The 20,524-nt window shown below is 43.7% G+C and overlaps 2 protein-coding genes across 2 annotated transcripts in view; one reads left to right on the top strand and one right to left on the bottom strand.

Annotated features, from left to right (window-relative positions):
* Positions 1–16,779, bottom strand: part of NGEF (neuronal guanine nucleotide exchange factor) — a gene marked incomplete at its 3' end in the record, with an annotated part of 50,328 nt that extends 33,549 nt beyond the window's left edge. The window contains exons 1-4 of the mRNA XM_082487406.1: positions 16,753–16,779; positions 8,928–8,987; positions 5,252–5,623; positions 1,686–1,800 (exon numbers count right to left, since the gene is read on the bottom strand). Of these exons, the coding sequence (XP_082343532.1) occupies positions 1,686–1,800; positions 5,252–5,519 (383 nt within the window). The 5' untranslated portion in view covers positions 5,520–5,623; positions 8,928–8,987; positions 16,753–16,779. The remainder of the gene's footprint in view (positions 1–1,685; positions 1,801–5,251; positions 5,624–8,927; positions 8,988–16,752) is intronic.
* The window catches only part of NEU2 (neuraminidase 2), a gene marked incomplete at its 5' end in the record, with an annotated part of 39,398 nt that overhangs the window by 2,541 nt on the left and 16,333 nt on the right, over positions 1–20,524 (top strand).

The raw sequence follows: 20,524 nt of genomic DNA, 5'->3' as shown, positions 1-20,524 counted from the left end.
GAGGTGCCTGTACTGTCCTTTCTGCTATCATCCACTTTCAGAAGAACTCTTAGCTGACAGGTAGCGGTTTTGTTCTTTTGGGGAGAGATTAAATGCATTTCTTGACACCAGTGATAATATTTTAGTTGCCTTATCTACACGATGGCCTGTTTTCTCCATGGAAGGGGGAGAATACTGATTATTGCAAATAACGGCAGTATCCTTAGGCTCCTGCAGGCTTTTCACAATGCAGATTTCTAGTGGTTCTCTTATAAATTACAGCTGATTTTTTGGAGCAGGGAAGAGGAGGACATGAGCTCAGTTTGAGCTGGAACTCTGGTTTCATTCTCTGCCAAATTTCCCTGCTCAGTTGCAGGAGACGATGCCACTCCACAGCACTGCCTGCTTGTAGCAGACACATGACTTAGAACCTGTACTGACCTGTCAAGCTCTGTGCACAGCAGCATCTTTGATAAAACTGACTCCCAGCACAGACTCATTGTTTCCAGCTCCAGGGAGAATCAGAATTTGCACGTTTCAGCGCTGCCTAAGTGGCGGTGTCAGGATGTCAGAGACTGACAGTGATGATTATGCCACAAGGAGAGGAAGACAGATGGGTTTGACATCGCAGCAGACTGTAGCTGTCTAGTTTCATATGCTCAGTTTAATGTCAAAGTGCAATCAATTTTAGCCAGGGCAATTAATTTATTTAAATCCAACAGTTTGGCTAAAATTTTTTTCACTGGAGTCCTCTTCATAAGGAAAGGTGCCTGGAAAGGCACTATGCGTTACACCAACACAGCTGGGCTCAGTAATTAGGACCACACAGTGCAGTATAACGCATGCACCTTTAGAGGGCAAGTATTTCGCACTTTCAGCTTGGTCTTCTACAGTACAAGTAGGGACTATCTCTTAGTTATATACACAAGAGAAGAGGAGCTGAAGAGGCAGTTTGGGAGAATACCTCACTCATATATTAGAGAATGTAAGGCTGGGTAGCTGCTCCTCTCCCTGCCTGGCTGCAGTGGCAAGAGAGCAGGGGTGAGGGTAAATTTATGGGATGTATGTAAATGTATGGGTTGTAGGATCAGGGCCTTTTGCTGGACCTAGATTGTTAAGGGATTTAAGCCAAAAAGGGGTACCTCAGTGAAAGCCTCTCTTGCCTATCAGTTCTTCAAAGTAAACAGCAAACACAAAGTCGGAACACTTTAGAAAGCATCTTTGTAGCTACTTCTCAGCTATAATAACCTGTATGTAGGGTTGTGTAACAGGCTTCAGGAGAGCCCTCTGGGAAGGCCGAAAATGGGATCACCCTTATGTTGGGATGTTCCATAAGGAAATGCCCGCAGGCTCTCCTTATTCTCTCAGCAAGCTGCTTAAGGCAGTCTGCCCTCTTTGCTTACAGCACTAGGTGATAATGCATCACATTCCCCTTTTTTTAGTCTTCCTGTCTTCTTCTTCCCCCTTCTCCTTCACTGTCTTCTCTAAACTCATACTGGTAAGACCCTCTATACCACAGTGCTAGTACTATACAAGATATATCATTAGGACTGAAAACAGCACTACAAGTCAGGGTGAGAAGGCATGGACTAAGCTGTAGCTTAGTTTGACTGTCCTCCACAAAACAAGCGTTCTGGCTCTGACACCACTCTGACTATATTCTTCAGCGGAGACATGCGGAATACCTTGAGTGCGCACTTCCTTACCTTTGGATCCATAGCTCGTCTAAAGTTGTCTTATCAGAGTTTACTGGGGATGGTGATCCCTTATGAGATAAAACGTTCAGAGGTTCTTTGACAGGCTCGTTGTTTTTGAGTGAACCTGTGACATAAGAGAAAGCCAAGAGAGTGTTAAAACAGTCATTTTCTTAAGGGTCACCTTTACTGTTACTGTAGGTAGTGGTTTGCTTACACCAAAGGCAACAGGAAGACCCCAGACACAATGACGGCTACATTTTAGCTTGGATTTTCAAACAGGATTGAAGTGTCGTCGGCATGCATAGTGCAAGATTGTACAGCCTTTGTCACTGCTGCAGGTGCAATCCAGAAAAGGTGAAGGTAGATATATGATATCAGTCCTTATGTATGTGAGTAGCACTCTCACCACCGAAAACTGGGTCCCAACGTTAGTGATTTTCAGTGCAATTCTTTAAGCAGAAAAGGTTTAGCTGTTTGTGCCTGTGCATGCCAATATTTGGTTTCCCAAGTCAGGGCTTCCTTACTGCTCTGCTTTCAGGCACACAGTAGATGTTCAGTTTACTGGATAAATCAAGGCTAGATTTGGGTGAGACAGGAGCTTTACTTTTAATTGCTTCTCCAATTTCCCTCAGATGAACCTCTGATCCTTTCACAGGGAGCCAAAGTTGTATTAAGTCCATGGCTTACTACTGCAGTACTTGGCAGGAGAGGATGCATCACGCTTTTCAAATGAAACCTCCTGTTGTTTGAGTCCTGTTGATAAATGGCCTTGTTGTTTTTTATTAGAAAAATTTTGGTCTAAGTCATAATTCTGTTTGCATTTCAAACCAGTGGCAGCACAGGCAGGTCAATGCTCTGACTGAAGCTGGTTTCTGACACACCCTTTTAATCAATGCTACAAATTTTCAGAGGGAAAATGAAATTCAGACTTTTAAAACTCCCTGAAACAGTGCCAAGGGTTTATGAAATGCTAGCTTGAGTTATTCTCTTTGCCTTTTGAATAGTTTAAACATTTTATCCTTCTGTCAGAGGAGATTGCTTAAAAAAACAAACTTTCTTTCCAGTTAAAGGAAAGCATCTATTATGTTTTACAGCTCCCAGGCTATAAGCCAAAGCTAGGCTGGTGCAAAGGGTGCCTATATAGAAGTCTTTCTCTTTGCTGGATTTACATTCTTTTACATTATTTTTCTTGTTCTCATTTCTCGAGTCTTTCTTTTTTTTCCATTTTGTATCCTACTCTTTATTTTTCCCTGTATCTTTCCCTCCCTTTCATCTTTCCTTCCCCGCTTCTCCCCCCTTGTCATTCCCTAAGCAAAATGAGAACTGGTTAACATTTGAGCTTGAGTCAGACTCTTGGATAGCTGCTGTTCAAATGGGTTTGAAGTCAAGATAAAAGAGCTCACCCATCCCTTGCTTCCATGCACGTCAGCAAATGCTGTCAGAAGAAGTTCCTGCTACAAATGAAGCTGGTGTAGAAGCACCCGCTGTCCAGTTTCAGGGAGAGGGGATGGAATCAGAGGAGTAGGGAGAGGGTAGAAGAGCTGCTTACACAATCCTAGCTGAATTTAAAAGCTGTAGCTCTGAGCTGGAATTGCTACAGTCATACCAGAGAAAGAGCTATTTCTCCTAGCCCGGGTCTTGCTGTACAGACTGGAGTAAAGAAACGTTGTTCCCAGTGTATCCTGCTGAACAATTGCAGATATGGAAGAAAATACCCTGTTTGGAACAGATCCTGTTTCAGCAGTGGTAACACAGAGAGGGGGTGTGGGAGGGAAGCGCAGGTCAGCTTCTGTGGATGGTCTAGTGAGCTGCTAAGAGAGAATCCCTTCTTTTAGCTTGTCCTTCCTCAGTGACACTGGCTAGACAGGAGGGATGTCCTCCTGTGCTGTTGTCTTGATGCCGTGACGCTGCAGATGTATGAAGAAGGTGCGTCCCCCTGTGCTGGTCCTGCTGCAGTAGCACCAGCAGGTAACAGAGGAGAGGGCCTCCTCAGCAGCGGTCTGGATGCTGTGCTGCTCGGGGAGCAGGAGGGAGGGCAAGTCTCTTCTGTGCTTGCTCTGCAGCAGCGCTCCGGGAAGGCGGTGAGAGGATGGCTCTGCTCTGGTCCTGCTGCTGCACTGGCAGGGTGGAGAGCAGCTCGGCTCTGGCATAGACGATGCTCAGTTTATCCACAGACCTCATTGACAACAGTAGCAGAATATTAAACAGGAGCTCTTTGCTGCTGTCTGCTTGGAAACTTGGAGAAGGGAGGGAACTTTCCTTCTGTCCATGCCACAGGGTTGAAAGGGCCTTTATACTGCTGAAATAGCGTGTCTCCCTTGGTGAGGCAGGCAGGAGACACCTATTTTCTCAGGGACATTTCCCAGACCTCCTTTATTTTGGGGTGGAGGACGTCTGTTCTTTGTTTTCTTAGAGAACTTGGTTTGCTTTCAGGGACTGAAGCCGTGTGCTTTACTACTGCATAACAAAGTAGTAGCTTTCAGTGGCTTGCATAGCAGTCAGCATCAGGAGTAGTGTTGTATCACTTTGACTCATGCAGCTAGCCAAAGTTCAGAGTCCAGTGCATTGTTTCTGTTCGATTATAATCTGAAGACAGGATAGATATCTTCGCTGCCATTCCTTTTATGTACAAGGAGTTATAAAATTCAGTTTCTCTGAACACCTGGGAGATGAAGCAAAGGGCATTTTCTGTGTTCACAGTTCCAGGTCTCTCTCATTTACCGTTTAGATTAAAACCACTTCCAGATTTTTCTTGCAGCCCTGTTTCCAGTGCTTCTGAGTGTGTTGCGATAGCTCCTTTCCTGGCTCTCTTTTCAGCTTCTCATATCTTTATCTTGTTTCTTTCACAGACAGCTAGCTGCTCAGACAGGGTGCCAGCTCAGTGAAAGCCTAGCCTTGCAGTCTTGCTCTGTGCTGTTCGTACTTGGAGAAAGCCAACTTGTTCCATTTCTCCTGAAGCCATGCCTGAGTGCATGTATGCTCTGGATGGTGTTCCTGTTATTTCAGCCTCCTAGTTCAAAGGGAGCTTAGGTGTTTCTTACAGCTCTATTCAATGCAAGGTGGCAGCAACTGCATTTTCAGACAAGTCTTGCTCCCGTCTCACAACAGTCCATTGCAATTTGCACAGGCCTGGTCCCTAAATGTATTGCTGTTTTTTTCCGACTGTTTCCTCTATACGCCGCTCAGCTTGCCATACAGTTACTTGTATAGATCTCCCTACTTTTGAATATGTCCTTTCTGTACGCTAAAGAAGTTCCTACTTCGTTGACAGCTTCATGTCTTTCCCTGTTTAAATTATTTTTCTCTTTGAGAGCAGGGGGGTGGCAGAGCAGAGTCCCACATTTGTTTAGATTCTCTTCCATGAAGCATGTTTAAACATCCAACCATTTTGCATTTCCAGGCTGAGCAAAGAAGGATGGCACCCCTCTGCCAGCTGTGCCACAGGGCAGGGATGTTCTGTAATGTGCTGACTGCTGAGGCCGCTTTCTACCTTTCCCATCCCTTTTCTAATCTCATTGATTAGTTCCTAATCTCACTGGAAAAGGAAGCATAATGCTGTTTGGGTCGGTACTCACCTGTAGCACGCCCCATGTGCATTGTCTCTCTCGAAGTCTTTCTTTTCTCTCTGCTCGGCAACCTCATGGACCGGTAGTACCTGGAATTTCTTTGAATGGCAATGTAATGTGTGTGCGAGTCCCTCTCGTGGGCCACCGAGTTAGCACCTTCTGACTCTTCCTCACCTTCAGAGACTGAACCTGACTCTCTCAGTACCTGCTGAGAAAGGTCCTGCTGGAGACCACCGGCGGAGAGCCTGCCGGTGGCTTCTCTCCCGTGCCCATCCATGGCTTCCAGATCTTGTCTCTATGGCAACTGAAACGATGGATCTGCAGCAGAGCAGCAGAAGACAGGTAGCCTCCACAACTCCATCAGCTTTATCTGAATTAGAACTGGAGATGGACAAACAAAACACAGCAAAATAGGAAAAGAGAGGACAAAGTTCTGGTTAGTTCCGAGGCTACAGTGCATTATCTGTTTAGGATAATGGGGACTTTCCAGGATGTTTTGCCTGAGATCATTCTGAGATCATCACCTTACAAGCCTTATTCTAATGTCCTGAACATTTCTTTGACGTGCTCATGGTTTTCCTGCCATGACACATTGTAGTGCTATAGATGTCACTGGAAAAATGACTGTATTTGCTCAGTTGCTGACCACTCCCTTTTGTCACTTGTGAGCAGTAGATTACTCGTTGGTTTAGAGTGGATACAGGTAATGGCCGTGTCCTGTTTTTTGAGGCTGAAAATGTTACAGAATAGAAAGTAAAAGCTGAAAAGAAAGCTCTGTCTATTATGTGTGTACTACTGCCTGTAATAGAAGAATTAATGCCTTTTATAGGGCTGGGTGCCTTCTAACAGTTAATAACAACACTCACTCCTGTGGTGCAGATAAGTGAAGAAAAATCCGTAACTGTTGAGACGTGAAGGTAGAAGAGACAAGATTATGTAGCAACGGAGTGCACAGAGACTTGATTTTGTTTCCCAGAGTTGCCCTCAAGTGCCGATGTACCCCCTCAGTGACCCGCTGCTCTATGTGTCTGTACATGGACTATGCCAGTACTACCAAGCATTTTTAGGAGGCGAATCACTACAACAGCAAAACAGCAGTTGATCCTTCAGCCTTTGCAAGACTGGCTAAAATGTGAACTGATTACTTAAGCATTCGCTGCTGGCTTTGTCTTGTTGAATTCTTACAGCTGTCAAAGCCTTTCTAAGTACAGAATGTGATTCTGTGACTGATGGGGCTAACATGAAAGAGATGCTGTATAGGAAATGTGAATATAAAATTGACAGTTTGCCGAGAGAAGGGCATAAAATAGTGCTATGGATTAGTCATTAGATGCTGTTTTGAGAATGTATATGTATCACTGGTTTGTTACATTACAGTATATCCAATATACAAGATACTCTAGAAGGTAAGTGTCTCAATTTTTGTTCTGGGTCTGCTGCAATATCTATAAAGCCATGTGTGCCACAAACCTTTTCCTTGCTTGCCCCCAGGGTCACTCCAACTGACCCTGGGATGTCAGGGAGACCTGGGACATCACCTATGAATCCTCTGCTTTCCAAAATTTTTGAGGGCCTTATGTTTTGTCCTTATAAAGGGAGGGTCACTACCTGAAATCATGAGTTGTTCTGCTTCCTGGCTCTACAGATGAGAAAGTCTGCTTTCTCCTTTCATAACCTTAACCGCAGCAAGCAGCTTATACCTGTTAAATTTGGATCCTGACTTCAATTCTGCCAAGACTTCTGGACTGTTTGGAACCGGTGGTTGCTCTGGGACTGTTTCCAGTGTTACTGGAATTTTATGAAGGACCCATTTGTTGGTTGTGGTGTTAGGTTTGGTTTGTAAATTACTCAGAGGTATAGAGCTTCAATAAGCCTGTTTCTGTTTCTGTGGCTCAGCGAAACAGTGAAATAAAAACAGCTGCTGTTGGGGACATCTTGAAAAGAAAGAAGAGGCTGTTTCTTTTCCTGTGCCTTTCTTACTGTCCCATGACTAAAGCCCCAAAGGCTTGATCCTTGCAACTGTGATGGAAGCATTTCTGTTAACTGGACCACAATTAATATTAGACCTATAATCCTGCCTAACCCTAAACTCTAACAATTGCTTATTTGACAGGCTGAGAGAGTTGCGGTTGTTCAGTCTGGAGAAGAGAAGGCTCCGGGGACACCTTGTAGCGGCCTTCCAGTATCTGAAGGAAGCTGGAGAGGGAGTCTTTACAAGGGCATGTAGTGATAGGATGAGGGGTAATCGCTTCAAACTGGAAGAGAGTAGATTTAGATTAGATACAGGAAGATATTTTTCACTCTGAGGGTGGTGAGTCCCTGGCCCAGGTTGCCCAGAGAAGCTGTAGCTGCCCCATCCCTGGAGGTGTTCAAGGCCAGGTTGGACGCGGCTTTGAGCAGTCTGGTCTAGTGGGAGGTGTCCCTGCCCATGGCAGGGGGTTGGAACTCGATGATCTTCAAAGCCCCTTCCAACTCTAACTGTTCTGTGATTCTATGATTCTATGATTTTTTATTTATTTCTCTTCTATAAACTGTTTTATGCCTTGCTGTTGGAGGAGATGAACCTGTAACAATCTCTTCTATATTAAAGTTCCTACATGCTTCGAGCGGCCACCTCTTGTCTATGCTATTCATGCTGGGGCAGAGACCAGTCTCTCTTTTGTGGCCTTTGCAATGCCAACATAGTTTGCAATACTTAGCAAATTGCTGCTGGTGTTTTCTTGAAAAATGTATTAAAGTTTTCGCAGGAGCTGCTCACCAGTCAGGAGTAATTTCAAAACCATGTAACCCTCCGAAGGAATCATTAGCCGAGTAGATGGTGTGCATGTGTGTGTGTGTGAGTGCATGCATGCATGGAAAAGGTTATTTTCCCCTTTCACGTACCTGGTGAATATGAAAGTACATGGATGTCATTGTTGGGCTTTTACAAAGATAGTTGGTAGAGAAGGAGTCTTCTGGGTGGCTAAGTGAAACTTACTCAGCTGGGATGCCCAAAGATGTAACTATGTGTTCAGTAGCCCTGTCAAACCAGTGTAGTCGTCTTTACCAGATACACTTTTTTTGGTCCATCAGAGGATCAAAGGCTGTCTATCCTGAACAGTTAGCTTGCTGTCAGGCTACCAAACAATCCATAACAAACAAGATGTTTGACCAGAAGTGAATATAGCAGTGTGTTCGAGAAAGACTTCTATATTTTCTAGGAGAGGCAGGGGTAAGGGGGCACTTGTTTATTGTGATGGCTATAAACAATATATATTTTTTACTTTCTTCAATGAAGAGTTCAATAATAGAATGTATTTCTGAAGGCAATGCTTCCAATTCCAAAATTGATACTCTAAAAAATTATTGAGAAACCATTTACTGATATGTCAATCAAATAGTCCTGGCTTTTGCAGTAGCTTTAGGTGCATTAAAAACTAGGGATGAGTTTAAAGGATACGTTCCAATTCAGTATTACATTATTCTGGTAGCAGTCAAGCTATTCAGTGGCAGAAATGAATGATTCAAGTGGGTGTGGACCATAACTATCCCTGTCTGAGTGATCGTAGTGAATTTTTGAAGAAGGTGTTCACCTTTGATAGTCACAGGTATGTGAGTGTCAGGTCTTGCATCAGGGGTAACCCATCCCAAGTACATTCGCATGCCATCTTGAGATCACACGTTTTGCTGCAGCATCACCACCTACCTGAATGTGCGTTGCAGGCAAACATACTTCCCCGTAGTTCAAGACGACCAAAGTATCAGTCTGTAGGGAAAAAGAGGAAGATGACAACAGTAAAATCAGCAAGTGATACGCACAGAGCAACAGTAGAGATATGCATTTTGACTCACACAAAGTTCAGCCTCCAGGAATTTGACTGTATAGAAATTTTACTTGCCAATGTAAAAAAATGTCATTTACCAGCAAATGCCATATAAGAGCAGTTGAACTGGGGATGTTAGGCAAAATGCTAATAAAAATTGTAAAAGAGACTGAGGTTCCTCAAGCCTTGTGGACTTGGACACGTCAATGTGTGTGGGAAACAGGGATCGCTGCTGCTTCTGGGGGGGTGGGACTGGATGTGTTTGCAAGGCATGGTCTGTCGGTGGATGCCAACTGCTGGTCCCTACTGTGCGAAGAGAGTGGGCTGATAGGGATTCAAAGGGTATCAGGTGTATCAAAAGAGCAACTCCTGTTAATCGGTTAGATCTAATCAAAGATAGAAATGTTTTTAGCAGCAGAAGGTGCAGCCTGAAAGCTGAGATTGCAGCTGTGTAGACCTGCAGGTATTTCAAATGTGTTTAGTCTGGGCAGAGTTTGATCCAGGAGTCTGGAGCAGGAGGTATATTCTAGCACCAGTTGATCATCTCTCCCTTTTTGCACGCCTTGCGACATGCCAGGCGGGCGCAGCTGCACGAGCCACAGTAGAGGCAGACTGTGTGGTCTATCGCTGGTGGCAGCCCCGGTGCGTACTGGTAGCAGAGGGAGCTGCTGGGGTCTGGCACCCCCGGAAAGTCAGGCTGGCTGCCTCAGCTCTTGCTGAAACAGGAGGGGTGCAAACGGTGCCTTCGCTGCTGGGAAGAGCCACCTCCCTTCCCACCGAACCTGCTGCTCCACACGCCCTGACGCCTTTCTCAAGCAGCAGTTTTCCAGGGCTCCAGCACAGCAGAGCAGGCAGCTGGATCATGGCTGCTGTGCTGCCCCTGGTAATTTGCTGCACTGTGTAATGGGTTATTTTGTTATCCCTGGTGCTGGCCCTGAGCTGACAGCCTCTGTCTCTGGGAGGATTTCTTCCGCACACTCCCTTCCACTGCCATGAGAAAACCATTTGTGTGGGACTTAGCTGGCTCCCTGCACTCAGCCTTCCCTGTGACAGAAGGGGTGCAGTAGCTGCTTGCTGGTGGATCCAGTACTTCATTAACTTCCTAATTCCTCTTTAAAATGAGGAAGTGTATTGTCTGACTGGAAAGTGTTAAGTGCTATAATATGAAAGTATATACTTAAAGAATGCTTAATGATTTTGAAATGAAAAATGCTCAATTTGCCAATGTTTTACAATGCTGTTGTCTAGTCTGGAAGGGTAATGAAGATTGCTTAATTAATATTAGAGACAGGCTGAAATCTCCAGCTGTGCAACTCAGGGATGTTTCAAAGCAGGAAATAATAGGTATGAATACAACTTGACTGTATGGTTGTTCTATATAGGGGCACACAGTCACAGAAGATGCATTGCCCTTGTCTGGTTGTATAACGTCTCCCTGCCACCACCAGGGACAAGGTAACAGTATTGATGTGCCTGAGTGGCCCCACAAAATACGCCAAGATTGTGTCCCACCAGCAGGCAGGCAGGTGCTTTCAGCACAGAGGGCAGTGAACCCTTGCACTGACTTATCTAGTGGTGTGTTAGTTTTGCCATCACCTTAAATCCATCCATGACTGGATGCCCCTTTAAATTATGTATACCTCAACAGAAAGTTTTGAAGCTCAATGCAGAAATTGCTGTCTTGGCTGTAGGGTTTTTATGCTGTAGAAAGGCAGAAGGTCATATAATCTTTTCTTTCTTTTTATGTGTTGAAGTTGTTTCAAGTATAAGCCCTATTAATGACTCATCTGGAAGGTTTTGCACACTGAGTGTAGGGATGCACCTTTCATGTATATTTGATGAAGCAGATGGAGCTCTTTTAAGAAAAGATTTTGTCTTCAAACCCTCATAGTTAACATGGCTCCTTTAATATTTCTTCTTTAAATACAATCTGAATGCACATGCAAACGCTGATTTTGCTGCATCTTGTCAGTTTCTTTCTAAAGTGCTTTAATTATTGCAAAAGTCTTGTTCAAACTGAAAACAAACCTCTGCCTCCCACCGCCATCAGTCCCCCATTACATCCCTGCTCATGTATTAGGCATTGATTTTTTTCCCCTCTTCCTCGGTTTTAAGTGAAGTGGAATGTCATCTCTAAACTATTTCACTGTGCATCATAATAAGACGAAAACAGCTCTATAGGGATGGGGCACAGTCCAAAATCCAGCAGCAGGCCTTACTCATCAACTGCCGTTCTTGCTCACGTGGGTGCCAATCCCTTAAGGAGTGCCACGCGCGGGTGGGCCCCGCTGAAGGCACTGGGGCTCCACACAGGCTCAGGCCTGCATTTGCATCGGGAGATATTTCTGTCTGAGTCAGGGGAATAGTAACACCCACAGACTCAGCCCTAGGCTCTGGCAGATTTAGCTCTCAGCAGATGTAGCTATGAATTCGTTTAGCCTCATCGGTGGTTTAAGCTAATGCACAGACTTTAAGCCAGTGTAAGTGAGGCACTCTCATGTGTCCCATTGAGCCACCCCTGCTACAGGGGGACTAACTTCCAGCAGAAGGATGCACAGGCAGCTGGGCATGGTAACACCTTGACCTATAGCCCTCAGGGCCCTGAGCGGCCTGACTATAACCTATATTTATGTTTTCATTGTTACTGGTTGGGGTAACCCTCCTTGGAAGTGTTAACAATCCTCACCCTTTCTTTTAGGTGGTGGCAAGAGACAGTTAAGCACATGTCCCTGTCCAAAGCAAGGTACGTGACATTTCACAAAGGAATTTGAACTATTTAGGTGCAAGGCCAAGGTATTATTTGATTAAGGCACAGGGGTGGAGAAAAACAGGAGAAGCATGAGAACAGACTGACCAGCAAGTGAGACACAGACCAAAGAGATTCACAGCAGAAGCCAGAGAAAAGTAGACAATATGTTTGGGAATGCTGGCTGAAAGAATTTCAAATTGTTTGGCCCCACATGTTTCCAGAAAACAAACATTTTGTACTTATTTTGTAATAAGAATCAAACTACAACCACTCCAATTCTGAGATAGTCTTTTGGGTGAGAAAGGTAAGGGAATGGTTTTATTGCCATGATTTAGTGATGGTGCCTTATTTATAGCAAGCAAAACCAAGGGAGAATTATGCAGTTCATTACACACTTGTGACAATAAAACCTTTATGTCTTGCACATATGTTACAGAGAACCTGTTTTAGAAACACTTCAGAGACTAAAAAGAAATACATTGGATCCGTTTAACATAGCCTCCACAGCCATGTGCTTTAGACACCATGAGACCAAGTGAATAGGGCTTGGAGAGAGAAACCAGTACATTTAAAAAAACAGCTAAAAATGACTCGAATGGCCTTGCTAGATCTAAAAATATTTCCAGATTTAAGTCTGGAATTGTGGGACCTTCTATGGGTAGAGGTAAGCATACACGTGCAAACATAGGCACAAAATAAGTGTGTCCTATAAATGGTTACTTACACATAACAGAAAAAGATACATGCCTTCACACAATTCCCTCCACATGAAACACAAAGTATTTATAGCAGCTACTTTGTGTTAATTAGCTAATATATATCAATACATACTTAATGAATAACAGTAAATAACTGCATATTTTCTGCTGCCAGCATGAGTTATCTTTTTGACTGTTTACTGATTCTTTATGATTCAAAAATAATTATTAAAAAGATGTGCTTTCTTGCATGCCACTAATAATTGTCCTTTCTGCTCAATCCATGCATCTCAGAGTAGTCCTGACTTATCCCGTTGCATTCTAAGCTTCATCCCCTGGGTCTCATGTAGTACGCATAGCTATGGGCTATAGCCAAGATGTTAAAGAATTCCCCCTCTGGAGCTATTCTACATATGTGTGTATGTACACGCATATATATATATATATATGCATATATAAACACACAGCTCTCCAGCTGTGTAGGAGGAGTCAACCCAATTTTAAAGCCTACAGAAGAGCAGGAGTGGAAATCTACAAGCCCTTCTGATTTTCTTTATAAGGTCTTAAAACTAATTAAACAAAAACCTGTCCTTATTTTTATTCCTTTCCTTAAATTAGTGCACGTGTAATGGTGAAAGTACATCCTTGCTTGAAAATTTTGAGAGTCCTGAGAAGTAAAATGTACAAAACTCATCCTGTTCCTCTGACATCATTGACATATGTCTCTATACTAACAAGAACTAGAGGAAGCCCCCTTTCCTTTTCCTGCTGATTATGAAATGTTGTTGCCCCTGATGCCATCCCATTCCTTATTTCTGCTCAGAAGATACTAGTGAAATTGTTGCTAAGTAGCTGTGGTCTAAAACTCATGAGGTTTTCCAGGGTTATCCCTGGAAAGTAAGCAACTAATTAAAAACCAAATCACTGCATCTCCTAGGCTGGGGGGAGTACACAGCTATCAGCTCAGGGCTAGGTACAAATCACAGGACATAGCCTCAAAGCATAAGATACCAATGTACTATGCAAGTACACAAGAAGGCCCTCAGCAGTCTGCCTGGCGATCTCTCTGATTTTACCGAGTTGCACATGGGAGTTGTAAGTCCTTGTCCCTTTTTGCTTGTTCTCTTCTGTTTGGACCATGTAAAGCATTCTAGCTATGGAAAGAATAGGCAACATAAAGCTTGCACTTAAAAAAATGAAGGACTTGGGTATAGAAAGTTTAGTCTACGATTAAATGGTTTAGTTGAGAATACAGTAGGAGAAATAATATCCTGGGCATAATGCCTTGCTGAAAACAGAGAGGTTTAGTAACACCGGGATACTTAGAAAAGGATGTTAGCAGATGTCTTGGTTTGAAGCTTTTCATGAGAGACACGTTAGTGAGCAGACAGGCCCAGTGTCCCTAGGGCAGACAACACCTGTGCTGCTTTTGGGGAAAAATATAATGATATCCACTTCTATTTCTAGATTTGCTGGTTGTGTTATGAGACACTTGTTATGGAAGAAATGAGCTTGGGTGGTTATTTGAACTGCAGAGAGGTAAGAACTCAAAGGGGTTTTGATTTGAAAACTTTCACGCAGAAGAAGCAGGGAAAGAAGGCGGCTGATTTTGTTGACCAAGGAATAGTAAACTCTCAGTTTTTCCTCCCTCAGTGGTTATTGGGTGGAGGATCCGAGGAGTGCCTGTTCGGTGAATCTGCTTGCAAATTTGTAGCTGCAAGGGAGTCAGAAGTCAATAAGACATCAGAATCCTGTTAGACTAGTTTCTACTGGTTTGAAATGCCAGGCAGGGTTGGAGTGCTGCTGTGCCACGCTATCCTTGTCAACTGCATCAAGCTAATTTCAGCTAATTTCAAACCTGACATAAGCTGGTATTATTCTTATAGCCTGTTACACTGATCGCACGTGTCTTCGGTAACTCAGGAAGAATACTTGACAGACAACTCTGGAAACTACACAGCAAACAGCATCAGTCATGCAAACTTCCCCCCTCCAGAAGGGCTCTTTTTAGCTCCAGGGGAGGACCCTGGCAGGAGGGGAAGATTGTAGGACTGCAGCTCCCAGTGCAGAGCAGTTGCTTCTGTCCTAGGGCTGAGGCACCAGCTCAGGGCTTAGGCAGTCAAATCCAGAAGCCCCCTCACTTGCCTCCAGTTTGCCAGCTACAGCACTAGACAGTGTTGCATTTTAGAAAAACAGACACACGTGCATGTGCATCCACAGTTAAGTCTCAAATTTTTTTTGTCAATCAAGTAACCTGATCTCCTCAACCATAACTCTGTAGCTCACTCTACCCAAGTGCTGTGAAAGATTGGCAAACCTTTCCCTTTCAGACCTTTCCTTCTAACAGCAGTTGTTACCATCCTCTTCATCCCCAGGTTTTAAGCACAGAAAGAGGAAGGCTGGGATGCGGGTAGTGAATCTCATGGCTGTGGCACTGAATTGGGTCCTGTTGTTACCTGTAAACACTGTGAGAGCAGATTTTATTTCTCAGCTCTGCTGCAGTTCCCTGGGCAATCTTGAGCACATCAGGGATTTTCCTGGGTCTTAGTTTCCCATCTCTAGACTGGAAGTGGTATATTATAGTTTATGAATACTCCTATATTTCTCCCATAGTTTTTATTCTGAGTTACTTGAACAGGAACTCAATGTAAGTACAAAAGCATGGCATGAGATAGCATGACAGGTTCAAAAGAGCCCTGGGCAATGCTGTATTAAAGAAAAGAATGAACCAGCTTGGTTATTCTCTTTTTTGGTTATTTTTCATTTGCTATTTTCTACATTTCAGTCCCCAAGTGAAAAGCGGGCATTTTGTCTAGATTTCTTGCTCCTCAGTATCCCTATTACTCATCTTAAGTTTTATTTGAGCTGGTTGCAATTTCTCCTAAGAAGGGGTCATTGTTTCAGGGATTTCTCCCTTTTGGAACAGCAAAGCCCAAGTTTTGGGGATTGAGTAACCTGCTAGGCCTGTTTTTTCAGAGACATCCGTTTCAAAGATGATTTTGGCTAGGAAAGGAAGGCAGGGAGGAGACGAGGTTTCTAGATTGTTTTAGGTTTTACTGTCTTGTTGTTTTTTCTTACTTTAGATCTAATGGGGCTGCTTCCATGGCATGCTGCTTGGAAACATGAAATATTGCCTGTAGGCACTATTATGGGGAAAATGATAATTGCCTGTAGAAATCATAGAACAAGCTACTTCTAAAAGGAGAATTTGAGTGAAAACCCAAGGCATTGGCCACATACTCAGATACTGGTAATTATATAGTTAAAGCATTTTACATTGTCTTGCAAATGCCCTCTCCAAATTATGGCAGTGTGGGACAATGGATTCTTTGTCTCTGGGCTCTTCTGTTCTGGCAATTACTATGTCGTTTCAGACATACTCCTATATTTACAGTTGATCTTGAAGTGTATTGGACTTATCAGTCCCAATTTGAGTCTGGAGAAAATTAGACCTGACTAAAATTTCTGTCCATCTCTCAAAATGAATGTCAGCCAATTAGTCCTTTTTGCAGGTTCAGCAAAATGTTTTAAATTTTTTTTTGTTATTTTAGTCCAGTTTCCTCCTTTCAACTAGATCTGGAAGTGGGAGCTCCACTATAATGGTTGAATCCATCGATACTTTAATATCTCAAGAGCTAGCTTGTTCTTATGAAATTTGAGTCCCTGTTTACGTTGTGCGTTTAAAAATATACATAATTGCTGGGACAGAGTTCACAGCTACACTGGATACACAGCAATTGGTCTCCTGAGAATGAAAGGAAAGCTCGGCTAAGGCGAAGGATCGGCCTGGCGTTAGGAGGAAAACAGGCTGTTTTTCATATTTCCTGTCTTTATTTTATTTATATATATATTTTTAAGCAAGATCACACATAAACATTTGCCAGGAAAAATCACAACTTGTCCTGCCCTTGGAAAAAGACACAAAGTCTGGTTGGTTGGTTTTGGGGATGTTTGCTGTTTAGTTTGTCACATTAATGCCCGTTCTGTGCAGGCTGGGTCTCCTCTCTGCCTAGGCTTCCTCCCTGCGGTGGTTTTCATGCCTGTCAAGCTGTGCCAGTGGTGCCTCTCCTCCCCATCAGCCAGTATTTCAACAGCGTCATGGCTGTGCTATGTCTGGGTTGCACAGGACTCTTTCAGTGTGACCTCGCTTGCAGAGCAAAGTCAGTTCTTTGTCGGGCACTGGATTTGTGCCTTTGTTTGTGGCCTGAGGTTTCTTCCTCAGACCGTTCCAGCATCCCCCCAGAATAGGATTTTACTCACCTGACAGTCTGGGGCCGAACCAGTCTCTCATTTGCCATCGGGATGAGGTACATCCAACAAGTCTGGAGTAAAGTCCCCAAAGTTGTTAAAGATTTGCAATGCAGTTGTGAATCCTGAGGCAGGTATGTCCTCCTGAAGATCCCTGTCCTTCGGTCCTTGTACCTTCTGTCAGTTCTGCTTGAAAGTGAAGTTTCCCTCAGACTTTGTTTGCTTAGTTTCCAGAGTCACAGCAAACATAATTTAAAGGAACAGCTTTCCCTTTACCTAGATAAGTTAGTATAAACATGCCCTGAATGTCCTTTGCACTGCTTGTGCCAAAGGCTTAATCACAGGGCATTGTTAAACCTACCGTATAAATCTTTAACAAGCGGGTGAAACTTTGGTCCAAATCTGCAAACTCAAATAAGTGGAAACAGTAAATGGTATTTGCTTACACTTTTAAGGCCCACTGGCTGAGCAACCGCTCTTGCTTTACGTTATTTACAGCCACTTGAGATGAAAAGACATAAATGTTTATGACTATTTTTAGGTTGCCATTTTTAATTTCCTGTGAGTTCACATACCTGGGCACTGGGGTGGATATAGCAGAGCTAGCCCGGTTTTATTTTAAGGCTTTTTGGATCTGTTCGTCCAAATGCCTGTTATAATTTCCTTCCTTGAAGTACTTTGGTTTCTTATTCAGGTTGCGCTTACATTTGCTGTTCTCTCCACTGGCTTGCTTGCTATTATCTGAATGTCCCTCTTCTGCGGACAGCTTAGGGCCGAATGCTTCAAAGGAAGCCAAATAAGCCTGTAATTCCTGTAGATACCCATGCAGTGCTATACTTAGGAGACAAGTTTTCCCTCATCCTTCGATAACTCACTTGGTAGTTTTAAGTTTGAAAGTTTCTTACAAAAAGCATCATATTGCCACTGAATTTGATGCTAGTCTTTCCTTTGGTTTTTTTTTTTTTTTTGGAAGTTCACTGAACTTGCCAAGTGCCTTATTCGTCTCAAAATATTTTAATCGGTCACAACATTACCCTATTCCTTTTAAAATGCAGCTGTATCCCTAGCCTACTCTGTGGAAGGCCAAACATTCATTGAGTAAAGCTTTGGTTAATCTGAGGTCAGTCATAATAGCTTCATGGTCACTAGTGTCAGTGTCCCCTTACATCAGCTGAGGGCCTGGCCTGGGCATAGAGAGCTGTCAGCTATTAATGCTGTAATGATTAATCAAGGTCACCATCAGACCTGTGCACTCCTGGTCTGTGAACTAGCAGGACACGGGAGTGAGGGGTGCACTGGAATTTGGGCTCCTCTCTGTCGCAAGAGTCACTCCAGGGTGAATCTAGCTAGCCTTGTGCTTCAAACTCGCTTATCTGAGTGTCCCAGCACTGGCAGAGTACAGAAGCAAGGGACTCCAGTTTTATTGCATTTTCCAGTCACTAAATTGCTCCAGTGACTCCTTCCCAGTGTTGCTATTTTGAGGGCTAAATAAATCCTGCTTCTGCAATCTCCTTTCTGCATGTAAATCTCACCACCCCTCTTCCTTTGCTTCCCATAGATTATTGCATTCGTTTTGTTACAAAAATAAAGTATATTTAATTTTTTTCTGTTCCAAATGGGCAAAGTAAATGGAAAAATAGTGTGATGCGTATCATTGGCAGGCTGTTTGTTGGATGTTGTCTGTCACAGGGTAAGGAAGCTTCCCTGTGACAAACCCACAACTCACTGTGGAGTGAGCTTACAGGTCTGCTGTGCGGTGCTGTTGTTGCCCTTTGGGTTGAGGGAGTGTTTTTTTGATTTTGCCCAATTCTTTCCACAAGGAGAGGAAATAAGCTGTAAAAGGCTATTATTTACTGGGAAAGAAACACTGGCAGCACAATTCTTCGCTTACTCCTCCTGATGGAAATCAAAATTAACTTAACTGGAGTCAGTGGAGTGAGAAATGCTATGGACCCAGAGACTACCTGCTCCTCATACCTGTTGCTCCTGCAGCTGCTAAGGAGAGTGAGGTGCTAGTTTCAAATGTGCACCAAGGCTCACTTGGAATTAACTAGAATCGGAATGAAAAGAACACAGCAGATGTTTCTTTGTCTCCTTGTCCAGTGAACCCCATTTCCCAAAGACCTCTGCCATTAGCATTTGCATGTTACATTCATTATTATTATTAACTTAGCTTTTTCTTTTTCGGTGTCCCGTCCGTCCCGTCCCCCCCCTCCGCCCCCCCTGCTGACAGAGCAGACTCTCATTCAGACCCCAGGTCTATAGGATTTATGTTCTGCACAAATGATACCATATTCCTTCATGTCTGGAGAACAGCCCATAGCATTTTAAGTGCAAATTTGGAAAGCGGTGTAATTGCTTTCTCGCATGGCCTGACTCCATAGAGGACCTCTTGATTTCAACTCCAGCCACCTGACAACAAGCTGCCACACCATATAGCATAGCAAAAATACTGAACTACCTGAGCTGGGCTTGCTTTTCTAATAGTTTAAGGAATCAGTGGATTCAGGTTTGAACGTTTTTCAAGGGAAATACGCCATTGATAATTTTTAATGGACTGGGTATCACCCATTAAATGTAACCTCTCTTGTTTTCCTACTGATTTCTTTTCAGATATGCTCACGCGCATTAGCTTCTGAATTCTTTTTCTTAGCCTTCATTTGCAGCTATTGCTATATCTTTCCTAAGAGGTGGCACCCGAAATTGAACATGGTCCTCCAAATGCAAATGCTCCATTGTTCAGTATTCTGTCGTTACATTATCTTCTGCATTATTTTTATATCCTCTTATTAATGCACCCACACACCCCATTTGCATTTTTTAACCTTTTTAAAAACGTTTTCATTACAACAATCAGATACAAGGGCAATGAAGTAAGTGTGGAACAATAGAAGTGAAGAACTTGATTCTCCTCAGACCTATACCCATTTTAAACTTCACTGGTGACACTGATTTTGATTTATGCCACAAGGAAAGGGGGGGAGGGGTGTCAAACCTAGCACGTCTACACTGAGACATCCAATTCTTTATAGTTAGCAAGGAATGGTTTTGTAAAATAGTTGCAGCACACAACCTGTTGTTTGGAAAACACACTTTTTCTTTTATGGGGAAGGAAGCTGTTTTGCAGACAGAGGGCTGTGGTATGGGCTAGTGTCCGAGGAGCTGCGCTGGAGGCCTGGATGCTGGCAGCGCTTGGCAGTGGCCATGCAGGGGAAGTACCGCGGGGTGCCTGTGTGTTGACTCTGTGGTTGTCCTGCATGTTATAAGTTGATCCCACAAATTGATGCGAGACAGAGTCAATTAAAATTTGGAATATTTATTTAGCAAGCGGCAGCAAGCAAAACAGCGCTGGGCGGCCCGGGAGTCTCACTCCGCCGACGGCTCGCGCCCGGTTCCCGAAAGTCCCTGGTTTTATACTCTTCTTTTTCCGGTAGAGAGGTACTCTGCATCTGCACGACACGACTTGTTGCTAGGGGGTCGTTTTCTGCTTTCCTTTTCCTCCTGGTTGTCGCAGGGATGAAAGATTCATGTCTTCCTCACATCATGTACTCTTCGTCTTCATGAGCCCCCCTCCCCTCCTCCAAGTCTTTTTCACATCCTACTTTGTTTGCATAACCTGACCTTTGCAGTTTTAGCCTTGCCCGCTCACAGGATGCTGGCTATCTTGCAACAGCAGGTTCAGCAATTGCCTTTTTGTAAAACAATGTGACAATGCGAGTTTCTAGGTTTGGTGAACAAACAGCGCTGAGCTTATCACAATTCCCCCCTTTTACTTTTTACTATT

Source organism: Vanellus vanellus (assembly GCF_965231255.1).
Source record: "Vanellus vanellus genome assembly, chromosome: 8".
In the NCBI taxonomy this organism is placed as follows: domain Eukaryota; kingdom Metazoa; phylum Chordata; class Aves; order Charadriiformes; family Charadriidae; genus Vanellus; species Vanellus vanellus.
Note: the sequence above shows the minus strand (reverse complement) of the source record. Positions and strands in the feature narration are given on the sequence as shown.